This window comes from Dromaius novaehollandiae, chromosome 4, assembly GCF_036370855.1.
Source record: "Dromaius novaehollandiae isolate bDroNov1 chromosome 4, bDroNov1.hap1, whole genome shotgun sequence".
NCBI classification, from domain to species: domain Eukaryota; kingdom Metazoa; phylum Chordata; class Aves; order Casuariiformes; family Dromaiidae; genus Dromaius; species Dromaius novaehollandiae.
Window position 1 is genome coordinate 72456576 of NC_088101.1, and position 26357 is coordinate 72482932.

Genomic DNA, 26357 nt, shown 5'->3' on the forward strand with positions numbered 1-26357 from the left:
ATGGATTTTGTGCTCCAGATGCTTTAGAAAGATGTTTATAGCAGTACCAGATGAGAGTTAATATTCAGTTAATGGAATAACAAGCAAAACTGAAGTGAATTCCATGAGGTACCAGCAATACTGCTGTATGTAGAGTCCAAAGAGTTTAAAGATGCATTTCCTCCTATGGAAAGTTGCAGCTGAATGCATAAATGCTAGAAAGGGACACACTGAGATGTAAAGCTTACTTGTAAATTATTTAGACAAGTACACTGAAATAAGTGTTCACCAAACAAAAGACAGGACTTAGCAGTACGGTGAGTTATGAGCACTGGTATAATTTTAGAGTCTTTTATTATTCTTGAGGTAGGTTGAATTCGCATACCTAGTTTAATATTGTAGTGTGCTCATGTAAGTAATGAGAGACATGCTTTGCTCACAAGAAAGACCATATGAACTCTGAGAATGGATTTGAAGAATATGATCTTCAGGACAGCAAATCGAAGAAACCTTACTGTAAAGAAAAACTTGTTACAGTTTTGGAAGTGCCTGAAAAACTCAGCTACTTCAGACCACTCAGTCACCCAGACAGACAAAAATTAACTTTTTCAGATGTCCAGACTGAATTATCTGTGATAATCTTGTTTTGTGTAAAATGTTTAACAAAAATCCATTTATTGTATAAATCATGTTGGATGTGACACACACTGAAGAATAACACTTTGTTGCTCTTAGAGTTTTTTCTCCCCCACAACTCAATAATCTCTTTTTTTAATATATAAATGTATGTGTATGTGTATATATAAATATATATATATATCTCAACATACGTAAAAGGAAGTTGTTTAAAAGACAGATGTGTGTTCTGTCATGAGAATGAACAGCAGACACAGTAGTTTAGTAGTCCAAGATTCCTTGGAATGTAAACATATCATTGCTGTTTGAGTGGGTAGGATCTAGCTCTTCATTTGACACTGCTTTAAAAACTGAAAGATGTTTGGCAACCAAAGGGTATAGCCGTGGAAAAATTGGTTTTGAAACATGTAAATTTAAGAAATGAGCTACAAATTGTATAACATATAGATTGTTTTTATTGGATCATAAACTTACATTCTTATTGTATGCTTGGAATGTTTAAGTAGTTTGGTGGTGGTGGGTGGTGGCTTTTTTTTTTTGTTTTGTTTTGTTTTTTTGATGAAAAGACAAATTCAATATCTTTATGGATCAAATTTTAAGGATGTCATAAAACCCTCTTATGGAACAGCTTTCTAAAGGATTCTCTCTCTCTCTCTCTCTCTCTCTCTCTCTCTCTCTCTCTCTCTCTCTCTCTCTCTCTCTTTTTGTACCCATATGAAATGACTTTGAACAGTATGCGATTTCCCAAAAGCAGAGAGAACCCATCAGCTTCTATTATTTATAAATAATTATTTTCTATGTTTTTGTGACATGGAAGGCTAAAACTCTGCTTTACCACAGCCAGACTTAGAATACAGTAGAATCTAGCTATCAGACAACTTCTGTACGTGCATTATGTCAGCTACAGGTCTTGCTACCAGAATTAGGCAAGCTTTAATTCTCTGCCAAGCCTCGTGGTACGGCATAGTTTTCAGTCTACTCTATTTTACCTTGTGATCCAGCATCTCAGTTAGTGATTTCAAATTTATAGATAGAATTCTGACCCATTCAAAAGCTAGAACTATCCTGTATTTGAAATTCCAAAATTACCATATATTTCAAAGATCCTAGCCTCATGATTGCCTATATTTTAGCCATTAAATGATTGTCAGCTATCCTACACTTCAGAAATCCATATTCTTTATTTTTGTTTGTTTAAATATCATTATGGAGAAGATAAAGTGCTTGGCTGCTGCTAATTTGCAACATCAAAAGTAAGTTACATAGTTTCAGAAAGGTGAAGTAGATGATATGTGACTCTTGCTGAGCTTTTTTGTTGTTTTTTTTAATAGACTTGCAGCAGAGGAATATTTCTCTAGAAAAAGAAACTATATGCGTAAGTTCTTGTGTTTAAATTTACTTACTAAGCTGTGCTGCTTTTCTCTTACTTGCATTTCTATTTACGTTAAATATTCTCTAAAGGAAAATGTTATTTCTTGTATATGCAGAGCCTGTATATGTTGAGATTGTGCAGCTGTGTTGGTTGATGTCTAATTATTCTTTTGAATTTGCTAGTAAATACATCTTCTTGTATTGTTGTATGATATGACTATTTCAAAACTGTTATTTTGTCATCTTCAAGAATAGAGGAGAAAAAGAGGGACTGTACTTGAGGCTTTGATCATGACTAGAAAGCTGTTCTTTTAATGCAATCCACTGTGCTCTCACAAGAATGTGGAGCAAGAATAAGAACATGTGTGGGTTTGGGGTTTTTGTTTTGTTTTTGTTTTGCTTTCTTAAGACAAATTACTTTTACCTGTACTATGTTATAATGTTTGTTGGTCACAGTTCTGGCTCTAGTGAGGTACCGATTTTCCTTCTACCTGTAGGAAAGTGTTCTATTTAAAATATTTTTGGATTTAAAAAAGTGCCATGCTCTATTGCTTTTCAAGCATATAGCAGGATGCCTAATTAAAACTGAGTGCTTCTTTTTCATTAAAAATAGCAGTTAGAAATTCTGAAAGTGCTAGAAGTCTAAAGTTCTTTCATGATGCTGCCCTATAGTAGGAACAAATTCTTTTTTTGTATTAACTACTAATTTTCATTTTAATGCATGTTTGTATTTGAAAGTAGCAAGTAGGAAAAACTTTCTCCATTCTGTTTCTATAACCTTTATGGAAAAAACAAAGGTAGAGAGTTACTGTTCTTTGTATTTTATGCCTAGGTGGAAAACGCGGATCACCAGATAACTGAAGAACATAGAAGTAGAGGAATGAAATCTAAATCTGCAGGAACAGTAGATAAAGAAAAATGTAAGTGGTACATATCTACACAAATCTGTTTAAAGCTTTTCTGCTGGAAAGCGAAGTTTTGTTGAAAGCAGTCCATTTAGCCAAAAAATACTCTTTGGAGGAAAGAGTGGAGGGGGAATTCCATACTCGAAAAAAACCTGTTCTTTCCAGAATAACTTTTAATATTTCACTTCAAACATTTGACAAAGACATAGTAATAAATTTAATTATTGCAAAGAAGAGAATTATGTAGTTGCTGTTTGTGAGCATAAATGAACAAACTTTCTGTTTTGTCTTTAAATCTTGTATTTTTATATAACTATACAAAAAGGATAATATTATTAATTATTTTAAAGTATTAAATATAATTAAATGTATACAAATAAATATATTCATATAATTATATTGCATATGTGTATATTATATAAATATAAAAACACTGGGCAGGAATATAAAGCCAAGGAAAACTGAGCATCAGGGAAAACTAGGCCTTCACTACGCTCTGAGGCTGGATGTTTCCTAATGTTAGACTGGAAAGTAATTAGTTTTACTGCAATATTTCTTGTGCCTAGAAGCAAAAGGTGAGAAAAGTCAGTCCATTCAATGTCATAATTTTTCCAAGATAATATGGTCATTTGGGTACTCTGTTGATATAGTCAATCTCATAATTATTATATAATATCTATGCAAGCCCTGCCCTCAACTGCAGCCAAAACTCTCTTCAGCATCAGAACAATAAAGATGAAGATTACGTTAAACTAATTGATAATGTCGTTTCTTTCATTTTTCTGCTTCTAAGAATGTTGATTTGATGAAGCGACTAATTAGAAGTCATACGGTGTTCATTACTGTGTTGTATATAGCATTAACTGCTTTTTGTAGTTGGGCTGCAGTTGTGGTTGATGTTTGATTTCTTTATATAGTATGCCTCAAATTTCAATTTCAAGGTCATGCTTGACAAACAAAAGAATCATGGAATTCTTTTTTTATAACTATTGTGTTTCTTTTCGAAAAGAGTTCGACATAACTTTCTGTTAATGTAAATGCTTCTATTTTGTAAATAAGGCGCTACTTAAAAAAAAATCTTTTGATTCATGCTAATGATGCACTGATATAAAATAGGATCAAGTTCAGAAAAATGCAGGAGGCACTTTTTAAAATTCAAACTATTTGTTTTTTCAGGCAACCAGCTGATTGCTCAGGATGTTAGAAAAGATGATGAACAAAGTCAGTGTTCCAAAACAAAGCCTAATAACGTCAAGGTATGTTGTTTTTTCTTAATGTGTGTAATTGTAACAGAGATAATACTGAAGTCTTAAATTTTTATTTCTATAGTAATGTATTTTGGGAGGCATTTTCATCGTTAACTAAATTACTTTTACATTGCTTTGAATATAAAACAACTATGACTAGAGAATGATGTTCACTTTTCAATGGGAATCAATTAAAAATAGCAGGCATCTGTGGTGTATATAACCTCTGTATAGCACTCAGATCCCTGCGAGATACAGAGGGCAAATTTGCACCATAGTTATGAGTTTAGCAACCTCAGGGCCATTCTGATTGGAGATCTGCAACAGGATATCAGACTTGACTTGAGTTGTGGGTTTGCAATGATCCCCTTCCATGTAAAACATAATTCAAGGAAAAATAGATGTTCCTTGTAGGACTGAATGCAGGATATTTTGAATTATCTCACCTATTGATTTTTGATGAAGGTACTCGGCATCAAAGTTTTTAAGAGACATTTGCAAGGTCTTGGTGAATGAAGCAACTATGTGCGTATTTCTTTTAGTGTAAGTACCTGACAATGATTTTGAATTTGTATTAAGGTGCTCTTTTCTTTGTTATTGTTTCAAAACAATGCAGGAAGCTATTTCAGGTGATACTGCAGAAGTGTCCGAAGAAATTGATGTAAAATGTACACCTCCTAAAAGTGATGGGGAAGAAAAAGGTAATGAAAATGCATTTTGGGGGCAATTTCCTGAATCTGTACTGAATGCTGATTTCTTTTAATTTGAATGATTCTGAGAGAACAAAATGAGAATCTCTGTCCTAGTCAAATATTGGTGTATATTTTCTAGTTGCTTTTTGCTTTTATCGCTATCGAATAATGCATTATTCTTAGGTCCTTTAATGGTGAGAGTAACATTAATGTTCCCACTAGTGGTAGTCTGGCTGAGAGAACGAGTACACTGATACTGCCTGTTCACTTTGTTATTGTAGCTTCAGTATGTGGCCTGGGTAGGGCAGCCGATCAGAAATAAACAGTTGGCTGGAGAATAGCACAGTCAGGGCACGTGACAAGAAGGTCACTTTCTAACTCTGACCACACATAAGAGATGCCCTTCCTTGGAAGAACTGTGACATGCTCACCTTTAAAAGCAGTACTTTTTGCTTCTGTAGGAAAACCAGTCAGGAAAGAGTGTATGTTGCACTGTTGTAGATGATTTGTTAATTGCGCTAAAACAAATAAGTAGAGATGGCATGTTCTGAACATACTGGCTTTGATGTGACATTAGTCTGCTTTTATGTGAATAGGGTAAGCCTCTTTTCTAATATCAGTTTCCCTATTAATAGTTTTGTCTCTTCAGTGAGGCTGCTTGACAAATCTGAACCTGTTTTGCAGTACATTTTGAGTGTATCTTCAGCTTCCTGTTTCATGGAATGTGGGAGAGTGTGAAATAGTGGTTTGTCTTTATCTTGCAATTTTATGATGGGTCATGCCTTCAAGCTGCTGTTTTTATCTTAAATTCAAAGTCCATGACTATGCCAGTGAAGTATCCTGGCAATCCAGTGTATTGGCAAATCAAGTTTTTAGTTTGGGTGTTTTAGGGGAGCTGCATTTTGGACCGTTGAATGAAATAATGCTTTTAAAGTAGTGCCAAGATTCATATACTTTTTTCACTCTCTAAACCAAAGGTGTACAGTTTCTTTTAATTTGATTTTTTTTTTTATTGTTGTTTATGTGTGCAGATGAATTCATCATCAAGCAGGAAATGTCTGAAAATGCAAAGCAAAGTCTAGAATCAAATGCAAGCTCTGTAGAGGTGAGTGGTCTTCAGTTAACTAACTGAGATAATGCAGGTTCACAGTGAAAAAAGTACTTTGTCTTCCTTTTATTACTGTTGTCAGCAAAAAAAACTTCACCACAACAAAAGTAGCTGTGAAAATTTGTCTGTTGGCACTGTGAAATACCAAATGTTCATGTAATTGTCTGTCATAAAGTATAAACTCACAATACAAGCCATCAGGGGTTGTTTGTTGAGCCAGAAGTAACTCTCTTCCTGCATTTAAAGTACTAGAAAGTAATCTGGAGAGACACTGATGTAAAGAGCTTCATTTAAAATGTACTTCAACTACTTTGCTTCATGTTTCAAAGTAGTCAGTATCAAGATTGCTCCTGAAACCCATAAAAGCAGGTAATTTTAAATGCCTCTGTTTTTAAAACATAGTTGATCACATTTTTTTCCTTCATTTTCTCCAAAAGTAACATTTATGCTCCAAAACTGTATCAGTCTAGAACACACGCAGTATCAGTTTCAGAACAGCAGTAGGTCTGAGCTCCGATACTCTGACTGCTCAAGTCTTTACAAAAGTTATTACCACTCAAAAATGTTAAAACTCTTTGTATTATCTTTTAGTCACATTTGTGGCATATTCTGCAGTGGTGTATGTAAAAGACTGAACCCAAAGAGATGAAAATTATTGCTTGGCTCCAGAAATGGACAACTCCATGCTCATAAAGACATTGAATTTCATGATTTGCTTTTTTGCCTCTAATTTGGAAATGGGAGAAGACCTTTTAAAATTTAAAGAGTAAATTACTACATTTTTTCACTCAGTGTTTGAGTCTTTCCCCCATGGATCTTAGTGAAATCACATTGGACTTAAATGAACTTTGAATGAGGAGCTTAACCCACTTTCCTTATAGATAGAAGGAAGGAATCCATTATTGAGGATTTTTGTGATCTGAGCATCTGACCAATTTCATTACTTAAAGGTTGCCTTCAAAGCTTAAATTTGAAAGTAAGGGACATTTTCTACTAAAGACCCTGTTCCTATAGAGAACTTCACCAGTCTGAGTAAGAGGATCGTTAAGATGCTGAAGTAAGCACTTCCTCAGCTCTTACAAGATGCAGCCTACATTATATGGCATTGCAAAGGGGACTTCCAAGATGCAAAGTTAGGAGCTCTCGTGAGAGTGAAAAAAATGTAGTAGGATTTGTAGGACAAGATAGTATCGCTTGTTAGACTAAGTGATATGGTTGATGGGAGGGAAAAAGCATTATGTTCTCAGGCGTGCAGTGTGCCTGAGGCCAGCTGCAGTTTGTATGTTCCATAGCTTTTCTTTTTTCCCAACTCTATCAATGGATTTCATAAAAATCGGTGTCTCTTCCTATAAAACCTGCCTCATCCATATTTTTAAACTAACAAGCACTACTTCTGCTGCTGTTACATTATGTCATTGTCATTCTTTGTATTATGTTGTTCAAATGGAAATCCATGCTAAATGTCAACTGTAGTTACTCAAGTATTTTTGTCCTTTCCTTTTCATAGGAAAATCAACCTATAGTAGTGAAACGGAAAAGAGGAAGGCCCCGTAAATATCCCCTTGAAGCCGTGCAGCCTGGCGGTAAGTATTTCATAATACCTACATGGGCAAATGATGAAAACAGTCAACTTTCAAGTTCTGAATTCATATTTCTTCCCTCAGGTGGGGAGTCAAAAGCTGATATGAGCACTGGGAATGTAAGTGCCTTTATTTTTTGGGTGCATTTAAACATGGTAATTCAAGAGTTGTTTTTCTGTTTATCAGTCAATCAGTATTTCAGAAACATTGTGTGGAAAAATTGAAAATTAAGTTCAGTCTAAGCATACAGAAAAATATAAAAGGTGTCTTCTAATATAGCCGAGCTCTGTGCCTTCTAATATAACTGAGCTCTGTAAGCAAAATAGGCTATAAAGTCTGATCATGGCAAACAGCTTGACTGAAGTGAATGTAGCGCGACATATTTAACATAAATGATACAAGGTCTAGTAATATACTTGTATGCAGGATGGAATTCTGATTGTGTGCCCATGTCTCTTAATTTTTGCTGAGGGTCATTTTGGCCTGAAGATTAAGGGTGATTTAGTTCAGAGAAATTGAGAATTTTGTCTTTCAACTGGGCCTATCCTAACAGTAGCTCATAATAGCTTATAATATCTGTAAAAGAGAATATTGTGTAATATAGTTGTGTTGTCTATATTGCTGTTTGTGCCGTTCATTCAGGAGACAGAGGCATGCTGGTAGCAAATTAATAACTCCTGAAATATACCTCTATCTTTTAAATATCAGCGATATCTTAATTTCCTAATCCACATGAAATGCATTCACTGCCAAGGAAATATTCTGCTGAAAGTGTTTTTGCAATCCAGTTGGATTACAGTGCATGCAGTGTAATGCTGCATCAGACATATTTGTGGAATACAAGTAGTTGGACTTATTCTGGTAGAATGCTCTTTTCTCAGGAATTTGTGTATATCAGAATCAAAATTATTGCATAGAAGAGATGGTTTGAAAAAAATTGTGTTGGAAGTCAGATTTCCCGTGTGCTTGCTTGGTGAGGAACCAGCTTTGTCGGGAGCCTTGGGAGTTTACCTAGGCTATAGATAGCTGCTATTCTAGTCTCTATTTGCTGGATCCCAACTTTCCAATTGTTCCACCCATGCAGCATTTCAGGCAGCCCTTTCAGAGTACTGTCTCTTTTTCCTGATCCATTTTTAGTACTAATTCAATGAAATATATTTTGAAATGTTGGCTTTCTTTCAAATAAGAATGAAAACTAATTTTAAAATCATTTCTGAAATAGATTTACCTTGACACTCAGAACAGGAACTGAATATTCTCATTCTAGCTTGACCATTTCAAAGGTCGTTTACCTCTAGTGATGACTTTGACATGATTTGCCAGTCAGTTACAGGCTGGCTCCAGAAGGAGCTTTATCAGCCCTCCATCTGAAATTATAAGGAATCTTAGACATTCTAGTACAGTGCTTTAAGTGATGAAAGCAACTGGTGGGGGTGGTTGTTGTTTTTATATATATATTTATAGTTGTCGTAGGAGATCGTGTAATTATACACAGCTTTTTCTGTATTCTGAGTAAACACAAAATTCTGTTGATCAAAATTCTGCAAATCTGTATGTATGATTACATAAAGTGACTGTACTAAATTTTTATTTGTATAATTGAGAATTGTTTTCAGAAATGCATTTGACCGAAACAGCTTTTCACTTAGTGTTATAGTAAAGTTTCAAATTTTTATCACAACTAGAAAGAAATGCAAGCTACTGTTAATTCAAGAATGAAGATATAAACTTTCTGCATTCTGATTAGAATATTCATGTTTTTTGGATTTGCAGATATATTCCAATGTGAATGGAAGCAGTTTTCTGCATTTATTAATATAATGATGGATTATTCAGTTTTTCTTTAAAAAAAAAAAAAAATCTTTGTTTTAATTTCAGCAGCAGTCTCCTACCTTTGTGGGTAGAGGAAAAACTCCTCAAACAGGTAAGCAAATTGATTATCAGCTTTAACAAGTCAAAGAAATGGTGGGAGAAATGTAAGAGGGTTTTCCAGAAAAGCCAATGGGTTCTTCCTAAATGTCATCTCTGGTAGTCAGTATTACAACCTTGTGAAAGCATGGGAGTAAACAGTGAAGGCTGGTCCCTAATTTCTGCTAAGGTTTTCATTTAAAAAAGTAGCAGCTTGGTAAGCATGTATTTCAACAGTGCTGCTGTATCTTTAAGTGCTGAATAATATATTGAAGAATGTACCTATGCATTGAGTGTGTGGATAGGCACATGGCAGAACTTCACAGAAGCAGGTGGGTACCCCATCAAACTGGTTCTTGGCTGCTAGTGACTGTTCTCTGTTTTTGCTTGTTTCCTTTCATATAGTAAACATCAAAATCACAGTTACGTTAAAAAATTCTAAAATACACATAGAAATTTTTTTCTGGCTTCGTTCAGTTAATTTTATTATCCGTGGATGTAAGACTAAAGAGGTTAGTAGCCACTTGAGGGGATATTTCTTTCCCTTTCCATGGCAACTGTAAGAACCTTAGAAGATGATCATGAAACTTAACTTTACTTAGGAATGTACTTTTGGTACTTTAAGCTAAAATTAAACAGAAAGATCAGATATTTTTATATTTTTTTTCTGTTCAGACCTCTATGGTTTGTAAGAGGTCAAATTTTGTTGGTGAATTTTGAATAGTGAATTTTCCACAAGTACGATGTCGGTATCTGTGCTGGTTGTTTAGGGGTGTGGGCTTTTTAATTATGGCCATTCATAACATATATTTTAAAATCCTTTCAGGAAGGAGATAAACTTGAAAGGAAGGTTAAAGAGTGGTTTAGGAACAAATACAAACATTCAACATGCAACAAAATCTGAAAAAACAAACCTTGAAAACAAACCTTCAGGAGTTTGCAAAAGCTTATGCTTCTACAGAGATGTTATTCTGGCTGCACTGCACATATGGACTATTTCCTATTTTCATTGCATTTGTTAAATGTCAGCTTTAATCCATATGCTTCAAAGTTATGGTCTCTGGAGGGCTAGCTGATTGCATAGTGCTTGGTTTCTATCAACTGCAAAGAGAACAGACAAGAATGTGAGAAAGGTGTAAAAGTACATTCTGGGTTGCTTTTTAATAAAGAGGACAGATACTTGATTGTTTACTTAAAGGTTAATTTAGTATCTTACATAACATTTAGTTTTCTAGGTAAAAGGCTGTTATGTCACAGCGATATTATGAAGAGCCTAAGTGAGTGAACGAAATATTTCATGAAACACTTTGTTAGCATTCATGTGAGAAAAGGGTTTGAAAACCCCTGGCAGAGAAAGGAAAACAAAGTGGAATCCCTCTGTGCAGTTCACTTATTCTGGTAATTTTGGGCTGTTCTGCACAAGGATTTGTGTTGGGCACAGATTAGCATACAGAATGGTAGGCAAAGAGAACTTCTCATTCAGTACAACTCATGCAGCTAAAGACAACTGATTTTTTTCACAGCATCCTCCCATAATACTTCCTCTGATGTAAATACTCAGCACTGGAAAAGGGCTTTTCTGCTAAATTCTTCCTAAATAAGTAGAAGCAGCTGACCCTGAATCTGAAACTAAAATCATATTACACTAATTAGTGGTTACTACTGTAAAATTAGTAAGACTTTTGAAGACTATGATTTATGATTATTTTTATATCTCATATGTCGAGGCAAAAGTACTACATTTTCATTTCCTAAAGAGAGTGTTGTACCTTTTAAGAAGGCATGTGCTATACTTGCATGCATTATTTTTAAACCACAAAATATTTTGCTGTAAATTTGCCAAAACCAACCAGGATTTTAAAGTACCTATCTTTTGAACATGACAATTAATGAGCTTTTTATGTGTTAATTAGATTTAGTGTAAAATACTTTATACAATGGACAGCCCTACATTTTATTGCACTTCTTTATTGAATTAGTTACACCTCTTTGTGTTTTATTATTGTATGTAAAGTTTTTTCCTCTTAATTTTAATGACCAAAAAGATTATTGTGTGTGAATTTTAGAATATGTCTCTACTCCTTGAGGTCTATTTTTGATCCATTGAATTGACAACATATCCTTCTATGTTCCGGTAGAAAAGCAGTGATGGTTTAGACTTTGTCTGTTCTTGTAGCTTTCAAATAGCAAAAATAGGCTGCAGTTTTATGGCAGGAGGAAAAAAGTACAAATGTCTGCTTTTGTTTAGGCTGTTTCTGTCCTTCTGTTGTTAGGGGGTTTTGTCTTTACTGTACTGCAGATAATGCCAGTTGTCAGACATCAAAAGTTTTTAAAAGTAATCTTTTTCTCATCATAGAGTTGGTCAGGGTAGAAGTGATAAGCATCCACCATAGAGAAAGACCAAGCAGAGGTAACATGGGGGAAAGGGTTCATAAAATGTATTTTAAAATACCCAGGCCAGTCTGCCAGAAGTACTGAATTGAGAATCTAAGCCACTTCAACAGAAGAAGTCACATGGCATAATTTTCACGCCAAGCATTAGACAGGTTTTTAATTTGCCTTTTTGAGCTACTGCCATCTTTCTGCTTCACCATGGAAGTAGTTAAGCACTAGAACAGGTTGCCCAGAAGGACTATAGAATCTCTACTTTTGGAGACTCTCAGAATTTGTTTGAACAGGATCTTAAGCAGTGTGATCCAATTTTGAATTTAGCCCTGCTTGAAAAGGAGGTTGGACTAGATGACCTCCAGAGGCCCATTCCAAGTTAAATATTTCTGTGATTCTGTAATTGGTTGACAGTTACCAAAACGGGTAAGTAACTGACTTTTTTGCTTTTCCATTAAAACAAAACAACATATGCAACAATGTAATAAATATAATAGTGTTAGTCACATTATTATTTAAAAATAATTAAATCATTATCTTGTACGGTCTCTGTATACAACAAAATACATCAAAGCCAGATTCTAATTTAGATAAAGATTTTAAATGTTTTCTGAGCATCTGTGATGTTTATGAAAAGTTGACAGTTTTGAAAGAACTCTTTTTTTTTAAACTGATTAGCAAAAGATTTGAAATTCAGAATTAAGTTTTATTCTTCTTTTTTCCTTAGGTAAAGAGCCATCTAATACAAAAGAAACAACAAATGTAAGTGAGAGCATTTTAAATTTGTAAGCAGTATTTAATGAAAAGTGTCTGTCTTCTATTTAAATTTAATTGGTCTTGCCTTACTTGCTTCCATTTTATTTCTTCAGGAAGATGAAGCTGGGAAAGCAGAGATGGTTGTGCGTAAAAGGGGAAGAAAGCCTAGGCGTTCTCTGGTTCAGTTAGAGGAAACTGGTAAAAACATGAAATTACACTACTAACAGAATAAGATGATTTTTACTGTGCCTTTCTGTATGCTAATAGCAACAAGATAAGCTTTATTCAATTTTCCTTTCTTGAGGAAAAATCATTGAGTTACAGCTAGTGTAAATATTATGTAAATATGTGTAAATTGCTGTAATCTCATGTCAGAATTGCTACATCCCAGATGCTTCTATAAACCCTCATGAATTTTCTATGAATTCTGGCTATGAGCTGCATAAGTAAACTATTGTGAATGTGTTAGCTAGATTAAGTCAAACAAGTGTGAATTAAAAATCTTGAAGCATAAAGGAAATGGAAAATTACTTAGTTAAAATGGGATTTGTGAACAGAACACCTTTTCTAAACGAAGTGTCCATATACTTTTGGAGGGCTTTTGGAAAATTATAGCACATGTGTAAAATTTTACATGGACAGAAATGCTGGAGCCAGAAAGAAAACGTCGGAAATTAACATCTGCTGAAGAGGAAATAAAAGAGCAGGAAGAAGGTGAGGAAGAAGATGGTGACGAAGATGATGAAACATGTTCTGGAGCCACAACTAGGTCAGCCACAAGATTAGAGACTCAAAGGTAACTGCTTAGAGACACTGCTGGTAGTTTTTTTTCCACATTGTTGTCAATTCTTGTGAGTGTTTTTTTTTTTTTTTTTTTTTTTGGGGGGTAGGAATTTAAAGGAAAAGATCACTTGATAATGCTTTAAAAAAAAAAAACCATTCAAAGCTGTAAAGTAATTACTAAAAATCATACCTGTTTTCTACAAGTACAAGGTTGTGTTTGAGTTTACAACTGAACTCTCACATGCAATGTACGTTCCTTCTCCACATCAAGGAAATGTATAAGATGTGTTGGCTTTTGCAGAACTGTGGGGCAGAGAAGTGCTGAACAGCAAAGACTGCTTACTAGCACCTGAATCGACTATTCTGCATTGGAGTGCCAGAAGGGGTGACTAACAGATATAAGTTTCAAGTGTACCTGCTGCCTTAGCCTTATTTCTCAGTGGTTAAGAAAAGCTTATCTTCTTTAATTATCAACTTTATGTCATAGTTTGAGCAATGATATATGGAACAGTCACTATGACTTTAGTGATTGTGGAGTCACTTTAGTGATTATGGAGTCACTTTTGAGCAATTGTGCTGTGTCTTTCTGTACTGTGCTTGCACTGCTCAGCAGTAGGTGAGAAAAAGAGTAAAGGACAGAGACAGAGAAACATTTCAAAATTTACAAATGTAGTCTGTGTAAAACTTAAGAACGCCCTCTTCCAGGTGAGGGGAAGAGTTGTACATTGACAAATATTTCTCATAGACAATATAAGTATATCCTATTTCTTCGGTAAATCTTTGGATTTTCCCCTCTAGGTAATTGGCAATAATAATGGGTTTATAGTAGTTTGGACTGTGTGTTCCTGAAACATTTAGATTGTAGGAATTGTGGCTATATTGAGCAGGAACACAGGTTTCCTGTTGTACAGATGATTGGTTAATCAGAAATGGTGCTTTAAAGGATCTTAGCAGTGTTAGGTAACAGTTAAGAAAGTTAAACATTCTAGTTTACATCTTGCCTTTATTGATTGCTAATAAACATGAATTACGTAAAAAATCTTACTTGGTCCCTCAAAAATTCAGGACCTTTGGGGGATGACAGGAAGGCTTTCTTGAATCAACAGATTTAAGTAATACTGTGCTGAGGGGAAGGAACAGATAGATTCTGGTTGCTCCAGTTGTTACACTCTCGCAAACCAGTTCTTCCCAGGCCATTCAGTCAGCTTTTGTATCCAAGAAAATGGTTGATTTGAATATGCTAAGGCTTGGTAACAGTTCACAGTTGAGTGTTATGGTGGGGTTGGGTTTTTTGGTTTTTTTTTGTTTGCTTGTTTGGTTTTTAATTATTATTATTACTGGTGAGAGCTTTCCAAATAACTTTGGTTCTAATTCTGGTAACGCTCTTCTACGGATGAAGAGGCACAAGGGGAGGTTTCATAGTAAGGGGGAAAATGCTCTTGTTTCTTTTGATCATGAAAAATAGAAAGCCCCATTAGGACCTGGAGTTCAGATCTTCAGTATTATAGAAGATAGCCTCGTTCTGATAGTGAATACTGTCATATAACAAGCCAGGAGGGACAGTGTTTTGCCTTGAGTCAAGATGACTGGGAGATGTGAAACTGTTAGGGTCTCAAAAGACACCCTTGAATATGTCAGAAGGTAAGAATTGATCCTGTTGGCAGTCTTCATACTAGTGATGTCTCAAAACTTCCACCAAAGAGATTTCAGTTCTGATAGGTAAAAGGGGACCTCTGGCTTGATTCCGTGTCAGTCTCCATTTTGTATTTCGGCTTGGAACAAGGCAGAGATATAATTTCTAATGCCCATTTCTTTTGCAAATGTTATCTAACTTAAATACATTAATCTGTAGTGCTGGAGGATTTCATCTATATTTTAGTGACCTGCAAGCTCAGAAAAAAATCTTACTGCAAAAGATTAGCATGGTACCAAGAATAGTCCGGCTTTCGGGAGACCGTTCTTCATCTCCCTTAGCCTAGGTCTGCCATTTTGTAGGCAAACTGAAGTATATTGGGGTCATCCTCTTGCCTTTGAGCTGCAGAAACAAACAGGCAAAAGTAACAGCTTTGTGAAGTCTTAATCTGTGTTGCTGCCTTCCAGGGTAGAATTAGAGTCCAGGCTTTGTTTTATGTTCATTGATTAGGTTTCTGCAAATGATAGTCTTCATTTAGATGAAGACTTTGGATGCTCACCAGGTTTATTTCTTTCCTGAGGCCATCTTACTGTATTTTAGCCTTTTGGGACTTAATTAAAGCAACTTCATAATTTTAGAGTTGAATCAGAAAGTAGTTATACAGTCTTATGATTAAATATAAATCTATAAAGGTTTATGTTCATATATTAGATATATCTAACTCTAGGTTTTAAATATATCTGTTTCATGTTGGCTTTATAGGTTTGTTTGTCTGTGACTTTCTGTAGAGAGATTATCTTTACTGGCAGTATCTATCCACAAAAGAAGCTTCATGCTTAGAAATAATTTTGTACGTGCACTAAGACTTCCTTACACCATTGTGTTGGTGCAAAGAGGCCTTAGGATGGATCTGCTGTCACAGTCTAAAAAGAAATTGCTGAAATGGGAATTCAAGTAGGCTCTTCACTTTAAATAGTCACAACTCTTTCCTTTTTCTGTCAGAGCCTAGATTGGATTCCAAGGAGGTTGCAGGCTGTGCAACATGTCTCGCATGAAATTCCTATAGGTATTGGCAGTCAAAATTCTGCAGCAGATTCCAGTTCTGGTAAAGCATGTAATAGTGATCTTTCGGTAGACTAACACTACGCTGAGGAACTTGAATATACTTTTTCTGTTCCCTCAGAGAGTAGTGTGTCACTCACCTTAAATGTATCTGATGAGCTTGCTTTTCTCTTGGGAGATAAGTTTTATTCCAGTGATTTCAGAGGTGAAGACAAGTTGAGCTGATACTAACCTATAAAACGTATATATATACTTATCAATATTTAGCTAGACTGTATTTTCCTAATTCCTGTTCTGGATTTGACTTTTCTTGCCCAACTGAGTTAAATTCCTCTCTCAAACAATGTTTATTGAGTTGACTTTCTTCCTCAGATTATAGTAGTCAGCCTAGCCTTCTCTGGCCATACTGAAGTAGAATGAATCTCACCTAGATTATTTAGTATTTGGAAATTCTCCAAATGTATCCTGTGGAATTACTGTCTGCAAAGTAGTAAAGGCAAAGTGACTTCCTTTCATCTTACATATCTGTTAACTCTATAACTGTAATAGAAGTGTAGATACTAGTGTTTTTACTCTACCTGTAGAAGCATCTGTTTTTTTTAATTATAGTTTAATTTCTTAGCTTTATGTCTCAGATTTCCAATGTTATTTTGCTAGTTCTGACTGCAGCAAAGCTTCTCTATCTTAAAATGCTGCAAACATTGTGCATTTTAAGTTGTATTCTGGGATAATTCCATGCAGAAGGGGCTGCCTCTTCATCTTCAGCATTGCTGAATTATCAGTTTTTCTGACCTAACTAGGCTGGTTTGTAAGCTATGAAGTTGATTGCCAGTAACCAGTTTTTCATGTTTCTGAGTTGATGGATACTGAAGCTATTATGAGTTCTTTCTTTACAATAAAACAAGCAAATCCTCTGTTCTTCAGTAAACTGTTCTCCATTGCTGCTCTTGTTGTTCTGCTGGTAATCCAAGCTACATATATTTTTAATATGGGCATTTGTGTACCAGAATTATTGCAGATTTGGAACTAGGAGTTTGATTTCGTTAAATATTGAAATATTGTTAATAAAGTAGCCTTTTGGTTCTGTGTTTGATATGAAAGTACATGGCTCTGCTTTGGATTTTGTGTCTTGAACACAAGAATCCTCAACACGCAGGTGTTGGATTTTTTTTCACCTTTTGGCAGCTTTGACTTGTTGCAAATACTGTGTAGTCCTAATTTTCTGCACGTGAAATGTGTGAAGAAAGTGACTTGGTAAAAGTATTTTGCTATATATATTCATCATTCTTTTGTGTTACAGAAAGCAGCCCAGCAAGCCAACCACGCGTGCAGCCTCTAAAGGCAGCAGTCCAAGTTCAGTTTCTCCTAGAAAACAACAGAAGTTAGCAGGAAAGAAAAGATCTCCAAGTGATACAAAAATGAATAAATCTCCTCCATTGACACAGTAAGTATGAAAGTTAAAGCCACTTCCATTATTTGTTTTGGATGCCACTACATTGATCCTTTCTCCTTTATGTATAATGTACTGCTTCAAAATCTCAACAGCAGTCTAGCTTTGCTCTGTTCTGTTCTTCTGTGACTTATAAAAGCTCTTGAAGGATTTTCTTGTGTTCCACCCCTGCCCCTTTCCTATTTGGAAGACTAGCGTTGGGGTTTTTTCCCCCCATCCTTGGAAAGCTCTTGGGAGAGTCTGAAAATGCTGTCATGCAGTACTTTAACCTGAGCTGTGATTCTTTCTTGAATGGTGGGGAGAGCAGCTGTAGTTCGGGTTAAAGCAACATGTGATGTCATAATTCTGATACTTCAAAGGTATATCCAAGATCAGCTGATAAGAGATGCTTTGAGAGTCCTCATATCAAGCTTTGAAAATATTTCCCTTTCTTTCCTTCCCTGGTACACTTTTAATTTCCGAGGTTCAGATCACTGTATAAACAAGTAATAAATGTGATACACGGTTGCTATCCATCATGTAGTTTACCTGTAAGAGTGGTTGTATGCCAAAAACTTACACTTGGCTGTCCTTCACTCTGAAACATGGCAATGTTTTCAAACTTAACTACAGGAAGAGTGACAGACATGTAGCATGCACTGATCAGCTGTTACTGTTCACCTGATGTAAATTATTATTATTATGGTTATGAAAATGGCCAGGCATTTAAGCCACACTTGTACTTGGTTGCAGCTGAAATGCGATGGGCTCATATGTGGATGCCTAAATGGAGACAAGGGTACATGGTATCTGCCCTTTATTCCCTCCTGTGCATGTGAGACTTAAACCATTATTTCTATTCTTGTGTCCTCAAGAAGATTCATTATATTCTGTCCTAATCCAGCAGTCATCCCAAGAGAGTAAGGAGGAGGAAGGGGTCTAGTCCCAACTCCTACATTTGGAGCATTCTCCAACATACTGAATTAGCGTGCACTACCCTGCTAAGATGTGATGGGAGTGTGCATGGTCTCCCTAGAGTCTGTGCAGCTGTATGTTGTCTTAGTGGTAAGTTTTGAAATAATGTGTCCAAGTGATTCATCAGAGATGGACAGCTATGTTCCATCCTCTGAACAGAATTGTCTGTCACCCTTTTTACATTTTCCAGGTCCCACCATTATTAAAATAATTAATAATGATGCTTTTTAGGTTAAAGGTGCAGTCTGCCAAGCGTAAAGGGGAAGGCAGCCCAACATTGGTACGCAGAAAAGGTCAGCAGAAAACAGAGGAGACACCAATAAAGAAAGCAAAACGATAATCTTTACCAGCAAGTACTATCCATGGAAAAGTTTAAAGAAAGAAACATCTGTGCTTCTATTCTTTTTAAAGCAAAGGGATTTGCACGTGCTTGTTTCAGAGTTCTAAGTTAATAGATGCAGTACCTTTAAGTTACATTTTAAACAGCTTTATAAACTATTGTTTATACAGAATATTATGTACATTTATTTCAGATGAAAAATGTTTACTTTGTATCTGAATGAAAAACAAAGTAGTTATATATTTTATCACTGATTTGGAAGTTGGGGTTTCCCAATGTGACTTGCTAATGCAGATGCTTCCAACCCATGAGGTACCCCTGGGCCTACTAATACACTTTGTATATAAACTTGTAAAAATAGGTTGTATTTTACTCTGTGTATGAATCTAATCAATGATGGACATTTTATTTATTTTATGGAAAGCATTGGTCTGTAAACTTTAGTATATACCTTAGGTTTTTTTAATTATATATTTTACATTCTATGCAGATGTCAGTAGGAAACTTTCCCTCTGCTCCCCCACGGTTGTCTAAAACCTGAAGTTCTCTAAAATATGCTCAGACAGTTGGTAAAATATTTTCTCGCATGCGTTTAAGTAGTTTAGCATAGTGAAAGGGATTTGGCTCCTTTCTGTTCACATTTGTGACAAAGTATAAAATATAAAATGTAATCTTACTAGATTATATTTTCATTTGTGAATTTATTACCAGCCTCAAGAAATAAATAGTATTAGGTTATATTTACTTACAGTCAGCCAACACTACCCTGAAATGAAACAAACTGTTTTATTTTGCAACTAAACACCTGTTCTTTCAGTAGTCACCTTTTTCAACAAAGAGGGACCCATTGAAGTCAAACGTCACTTGTCCTAACTATAGAGCTTCAGCATTTTATGTTACATTTTATACACAGGTATTAATAGAACCTGGTATTATTGCCAGAATCTTTTTTTAATGTATATTAACTCTGGTAAGAACAAATGTTCAAGTGAAGTTGTACATAAAGTTAAACTTTTCTTATGATCAGATGTGTCTCTTGTAATGATGTGATGAGTTGCCAAACAATCTGAAATTATTTTAAGTGTTTTGTTCATATTCTGGTTTATAATTAAAAAGGATTCTGGGGGTTTGGAGTTTTCCTTTTTTTTTCCCCCCCCCCCCCTTTCCCCCCCCCCTTTTTTTTTTTTTTTTTTGAACTTGTAAGGCAGATGTTTCCGTCAGATACTCTGCTTGGTTTCTTACTGAGATTTTTATATAAAAACTATAAAATGTTTGCCAAAAATCTGAGTTGCCATATTTTATTATCTTTTAATTGTATTGTTATGAAACTTGTTTTTACAGATGTATTTAGTTGGGGCTGCATCTATAAGCAGTGGTTTAAATGATTGGTATTTCTTTAAAGTTTTAACATGTTCTACAGGTGCTTATACTTCAGGTGTATAAATAGAGGGGAAAGGATCTAACCATTTACCTGGTCTAGTACACTCTACAGTTGCACACACTGTAACCTGTTTCCTAAGCAAACTTTAGACTAAAAGTTTAAAAAAGAAAACTTCTTTGCTCTGGCAATTAACTCCTTTTATTTTCCAGCTTAACTCTGCTAACGTATTACTAATATATACCTATATATTACTAATAGTAACGTATACCTATTTCTTCATATGCAGTTATAGGGTGAGATGATTCTTTTTCTTTTTCCCCTATACCCCCAATAGCAGGGGGTAAAATAGTTTAAAATTGTAGGTTTCCTCTCAGCATTTGCTCTATAAGGCTAAACAAGCTGAACTGTGTTGGTTTGGTGGTGGGAGTTCTTTGTTGTTTTTATCAGTGTGTTATCCAGACTCTTGATAATACTTGGAGCCCTTCTCTGTATCTGTTCCAATTTTTCATTTTTTTACTGCTGAATTGAGTAGTAGGCTTGCCCAGGAGTTTCCAAAGGAAGGCCCTCATGACATTGTACAGTATCATCATTTATACTTCCCTCACTGCTGGTGGTACCTCTCCCCCTACAATACAGATCGTATTTGCCCTCTTCACAGCCACTTTGTTTCAGTAGTTTATGGTGACAGTCAGGACTAAGCTCCTTCTCCTTAGTCATCCCCAACAGTTACTAATGAGAATAGTAATCTAAGTGCCAGATCCTCTTGACTGTTGGCTGTCTGAAGATGTGAGTAATACAGCCCTGAAGATCAGTAGTAGTTGCTCAGAATTAACCTGGTAGAAAGTATTGTACTGTCTTTCCTCATAATGATGAATCACTGTCAGGAAAATCCTGTTGTCCATGGAATGTATCTTTGGTTGTTCATTAAATTATTCTGTAGCCTGAAAGGTGTTAAAGGAATCTGCTTCCAGCAAGAGAACCACCTTTGCTTTGTGGAATGGGTTTTCTTCTTTTTTTAAGAGATTACTGAAGTACTTTAACTTATGTGCTTCAGTGGCTGAATGATGATAGAAGAATAGCAGTTTCTTGTTCCATTCCAACACAATAGACATTCCTGCCATGACAGATCACTAGAAATCCATGCTTAGATTTCTTAGTAGCTTTAGGTACCTGTCATCTTCTAGATAACTGCTAGCCTTTATGGATATAGTAGGCATCTATTGTATTTAAGCAGAACTCGGAGATCAAATGTTCAGTTTCTAAGTCTCAAGTGTACTGCATCTGACTCCTAGGCAGGTTGGGATCATGTTTTCCCTTGGGCATAATAGAAGGCATCCATCTTCAGAAGTTAAGCTTGTAGTCTGACTGGTGTTAATGTATAAAGCAACTCTTAAAACACCAAGTTTGGATACTAAAAATAAATCACTATAAAATCACATGGGTTCCCTTCTTTGTCCCTGTCATGAGCATGGAGAAGATACTATATCCATCATGCTGAAGAGCAGAGCTACTTTTGGAAAGGATGTTAAAATAGTGAACGAACCAGAGACGTCCTCGTGAAAGATGTTACTCAAGTTCCCCCTGAGTTTTACAGAAGAACTTCAGTTGAGGGTATTAACCAGCTGACTGTTGGCTAGTTGTCTGTCTCTCTTCATATTTTCCAGTTCCTTATACTTAAATGTTATTTGCATCTCTTTTACCTCCCTCTAACTTAAGGGTTTATCTACAATACAGAACTTATCACTATCTACTTTATTTTTTTATCGACCAAAGGATCATCAGTAAAAGTTTATTTACAATTTTCACTTCAGTGATGTCTGGCAAGTGTGTAACTCATGCAACTGGTGAAATTTCCCCTGGAACCTGATCCAAAGTCAGTAGGTGCACTCAGCAGCTGAGGCAAAGTTTTTGCTGATACTGGCAGCTCTGTGAGCACCTTGATTTCCTATTCCATCAGCATTTCTAGTAACCCATCTCCCCATTTTCATTAGATTTTTTTTTAGTCTGTCACATCCATCCAAAACATATCCACTGTTTCTTCTCTCTCAGCTTACGTTCTGAGTCTATCGTGTTCAGAATCGTACCTCTGCCCTGATCACTCAGAGTGTGTATGTACTTCTGAGCCTTCTCAGTCATTCCAGAAACTCAGTTCAAACTTGTCCCATAAAACTTTGCAGTCAAGAGCTGCAAGTAGTCCTGGTCATCATGAGCTTGCATCAGATGCCTGCAATCAGCAGATGCATACTATGATGCAAGTCCAGTGCAGGCTCAGGTGTCAATATTAAAGTGTTCATGTTCTGATACATGTAGTGAGTTCTGCACTAGAGAAAGAATATCTGCCACCCCAGATTTTTGTTACTGCTTTCTGAAGTAGTAGGACCTCTACTTTATTTCATATTGAGAGCATCACTGCTCTGAAGCCAGGATGTGCTGAGTGAACTCTAGCTTTTCTTCCACAGCAGTGTCTGATTTCCTTGGAGCTGTGCCTATTTATACTGTAAAGAGTGAATTTAACTGGTCAGTTTTAGTTTCCTTCCCATCAGACAAAGTGGTTCCATGTGAAATATTTTCAGTTTTAAGATTTAATGTGGCCATCTTAAGAAAGTGAGGTGGTTGCACATTTATACACCAAAACCTCTTGATGTGTCCAGGCTCTTGATGTCTTGGGGTTTCTTAACAGTGCCTACTCAGTCATTTCAAATACCAGCTCAAAAAATCTTATCTTCAGGACTTTAACAGCCCTCCATTTATTTCACTTGCTTGTGGTTTCAGTTCAGAGCAAATGGCCCATGTCAGGCTTCTGCAGGTTTTGGCTACTTCTTAAAGATATGGTGCTTGCTTCTTCCAATAGATTCCTTGTCCCAGCTATGTACGTCACACTCCATTACCTCCATCAGCTTTTCAAGAATTCTGGGTTTGCTTCACGCAGGGTATTTTTATCTACTAAAATGCAAAAGTTCAAACACCAAGGAAGCTATCCACATTCTGGTCTTTGTTTCCAGATTCTGGTGTTTCACCAAAATTCCTCTGAAGGCTTTTCTGATTTAAAACCCTTTCTCTTTCATATCTCAGCTTTTTAGCCTTACTGGCTTTGTGAATAAAGTCCAAAAGAAAAACACAGTAAAAATAAATGTCTCTCTGGGAGTCTCTAGATAGCTGTATTTGAAAGCTAGAAACATAACACTTGTGCCAAACAACTGGGGAAGAAAAATATGATTTGAAACAGCCATAACTTAGTAGAGCAAGAACAGATTTTTGGAACTGAGTGTGCGATTATCTTAGGGTGTGGTTTCACAGAGTAGTTCAGGCTGCCACTACCAGGGAACTTCCACCTTCCCTCTTCTTCTTCCCCATGCTTTCTTCCATGCCAGTGTTAATAGTTGCACAGCCACAAAGGCTGCTAGATCAGGAAATCCAAAATTTCAAAACAAAACAAAAAAAGATCCTTTGTGTCTACTATCTACCAGGAAGAGATCATACAGTTGTTGAAAGCTGAAGCCAGGCTAATTTAGACCAGCTATAATGTGCTGGATTAGTTTTCAGCAGTGTGGGTGCAGCTGAATGACTTGCAGGGGACGCAATGGGTTTTCCCCAGTGCGATGCTTCAAATTCTGATTTGAGACAAGATTTTTTCAGGGTTAATTAGGAACTTAAGTCCCATTTCTAAAACTGATGTAAAGGTTAGGGCTACATTCAAAGATGAAACTGGATCTAGTGTCGAAATATCTGAATTTAAGCTGTCTTTCTCCTTAAAGAAGTTAGGAATCCAAATGTAGCATCTAAGCTTCCTGCATGGTGCATTGGGAGACTCAGGTGCCTAAGATGCAATCCACAAAGCTCAGCAAGCTGTGTTGGAAGCTGGCAGCGCTGGCCTGTGGGAAATACCTAGGATTAGCTCTTTAAGGACAAGCATGTAGTGCTGGAAGATGATACCTCCCTCTGCTTAGGGTTCACCATGGATAGACCTTTGTTGGCCTTAAAGAGGCCAAACATTTCTTCCAAAGAAACAAAGAAGGAAAGCCGTTCTTTTTTTATGCTGTGATTAGAGCATGGTGAGGAGGCTTGATCCCACACGTCTCAGGAAGGTGAGACTGAGGGTATTGTAAGGTGGGTACTATTATCTCCCCTGTTAAGATGTTTCACATCCCACAACATGTCAGTACTTGTGAAGTAGGAACTAGGGACTAGCTCTCACTGTCAATGCTCCAGAGGACTGTTCCACTCCTTAGGATATTGAATAAATGGTTGTTATGGGCATGTGTTCACCACCATCTCCCTCAATGTTTGTCAGAAAGGCATTTAACTCGAAGGTGGGCTTCATGTCTGTGACCTTGAACAGGGTGAGGCAGCTCCTTCAACCATGAATTAGATGTTAAGCAGTCTTTGAAGGGTTATTTGGCCCGCTTAGCCATCTCCCCACGTAGCTGGTTGGCCTGTGTGAATCCCATTCTTCCTGGCTTCTTCCTCATGCATTGTGCAGGATACCTGCGCAGGGCTGTGAATCCTTGTGGGTATCTACCTCAGAGGAAGCTATCACAATATTAAACATATTAGCACATGTAAACATATAGCCTTATATAAGCACAGACCTCTGGTTTCTCTGTGGTCTCTGCTCTGTGGAAATGCTTCTTTTGCTGTTTTCTAGAGGTGCAGTGTAGTTCAGGGCAGCTCAATTTTCCCATGTTGGAAGCAGCTTATGTGAAAGTTATTGATAAAAGTGTGAAAAAAAAAAGAGAAAGCATCACTAACAGTAAGGTTTTGTTGTTTATTTGGGATATTTGTTTTGGGTTGGCAGCAAGAAACACTGACATTTGAAAAGGAGAGTTATGGTCGGAGCAGCAGCAGCACGTTCCTGACTTTTTGATGTGCTACATTTTTCAGCATCTCACAAACCACTTGTGAAACCCGCAACCTCGAGGCATGGCCTTGATGTAGAAATGACAAGAGAGGTAGTCAATGGCGGGGACTAGGCAGGAGACATTCTAGGTTATTTTGCTGATCCCAGCTAGCATTAAGATCTAGAGCTCTACTGGCACAGCGTGAAGGAACTTGTGCTATATGGGATATGATAAGTAAATCAGACACAGACTGGAAAGTAGAGATGAAAAGCAAATACAGCAAAATTATTAGAATGATTTTGCTTGGAATGATAGCTATAATTTGTCACCCTGGGGTTGCTGTTAGCTTAGCTTTTCTTTCATTTATTTAGTGTTTGCAGGCACATACATGACTCCCCAGAGACTTAATGGTGGATGTAAGGCCCATACGCACTGTCGATGTGCATCTGTGTCCTCAGCATCGACATCTCTTATTGGCAAACTAAGATACTCTGTAACATAGAAAGTCTGTCTAAGAGCCGTGATCTCTAATATAACAAAATACCTTGGAAATAAGTATGATTTGCACTGGGGAAATGTAGGCCTTTTTATCAAGCATGACTTCGGTTTGGAGACGACACTTTTGCTGAAGTCATGTTGAGCTCCATTTGGCGCTTTTTATCATGGAAGAGCAATGTTTATATACGGCTCCAGCTAAGGCACACACAGAGTGCAGTTCTTACCTAATTTAATCAGCCAGTGGGAATAGGACCTAATTGAATTAGAGCTATAATGTAGAAAGTTCTAACACGTATTTCAGGGTAATTTGGGCCCTCCCTCACTGAAAAACCACATGGAAGGAAAGGGCAGAAATCGAGCCACTTTTTAAACACAATTCCTTTGCCTGATCACATAAGCAGTGAGCACAGGAGCTGATGTTGTGTCACGTACTGGGGATGTAACTGAGAATAACAGAAAAATGTCAAAGCCATCAGTCTTCTTGTCAGCTGGACAACTTAACCCTTCAATTACGTTCCTTCATTTTCTAGATTTTATAGTGATGTACACATGCTATATGATTTATATGTCAACATTTATTAAGATGAATGAATAAAAAGGAATACATAGAAGATCAGATCAGCCAGTGATCAAATTTATGATACTGCAGCACCAATTCCAGTACATAAACTTAACAAATGTTAAAATTAAATAGTCATTCCTGTTTCAGTGCCCAAAGCAAGCAGAGATCTGGAATGTGACTTTCTTTTGAGACAATGATAGTTTCACTCTGCTCTTTTTATATAAACAAGAGCTAAGAATTGCTCAGTAATATATTGCTTATTTAACTCTATTCAGCCAGGATTTTTCAG

The 26357-nt window shown here is 36.3% G+C and overlaps 1 protein-coding gene across 3 annotated transcripts in view; it reads left to right on the plus strand.

Annotated features, from left to right (window-relative positions):
* BOD1L1 (biorientation of chromosomes in cell division 1 like 1) overlaps positions 1 to 19916 on the plus strand; it is a 40720-nt gene extending 20804 nt beyond the window's left edge. The window contains exons 13-25 of one of the 3 annotated variants that reach the window (XM_026121907.2): positions 1947 to 1990; positions 2819 to 2906; positions 4068 to 4147; positions 4755 to 4839; positions 5862 to 5935; positions 7446 to 7521; positions 7603 to 7637; positions 9397 to 9442; positions 12539 to 12573; positions 12681 to 12765; positions 13210 to 13363; positions 17346 to 17489; positions 18681 to 19916. In XM_026121907.2, the coding sequence (XP_025977692.2) occupies positions 1947 to 1990; positions 2819 to 2906; positions 4068 to 4147; positions 4755 to 4839; positions 5862 to 5935; positions 7446 to 7521; positions 7603 to 7637; positions 9397 to 9442; positions 12539 to 12573; positions 12681 to 12765; positions 13210 to 13363; positions 17346 to 17489; positions 18681 to 18789 (1055 nt within the window). In that variant the 3' untranslated portion in view covers positions 18790 to 19916. Of the gene's footprint in view, positions 1 to 1348; positions 1914 to 1946; positions 1991 to 2818; positions 2907 to 4067; positions 4148 to 4754; positions 4840 to 5861; positions 5936 to 7445; positions 7522 to 7602; positions 7638 to 9396; positions 9443 to 12538; positions 12574 to 12680; positions 12766 to 13209; positions 13364 to 17345; positions 17490 to 18680 lie in introns of those variants that run through there. The other 2 variants (XM_026121908.2, XM_026121909.2) reach the window with 2 other exon arrangements.
* Positions 19917 to 26357: the final 6441 nt, after the last annotated feature.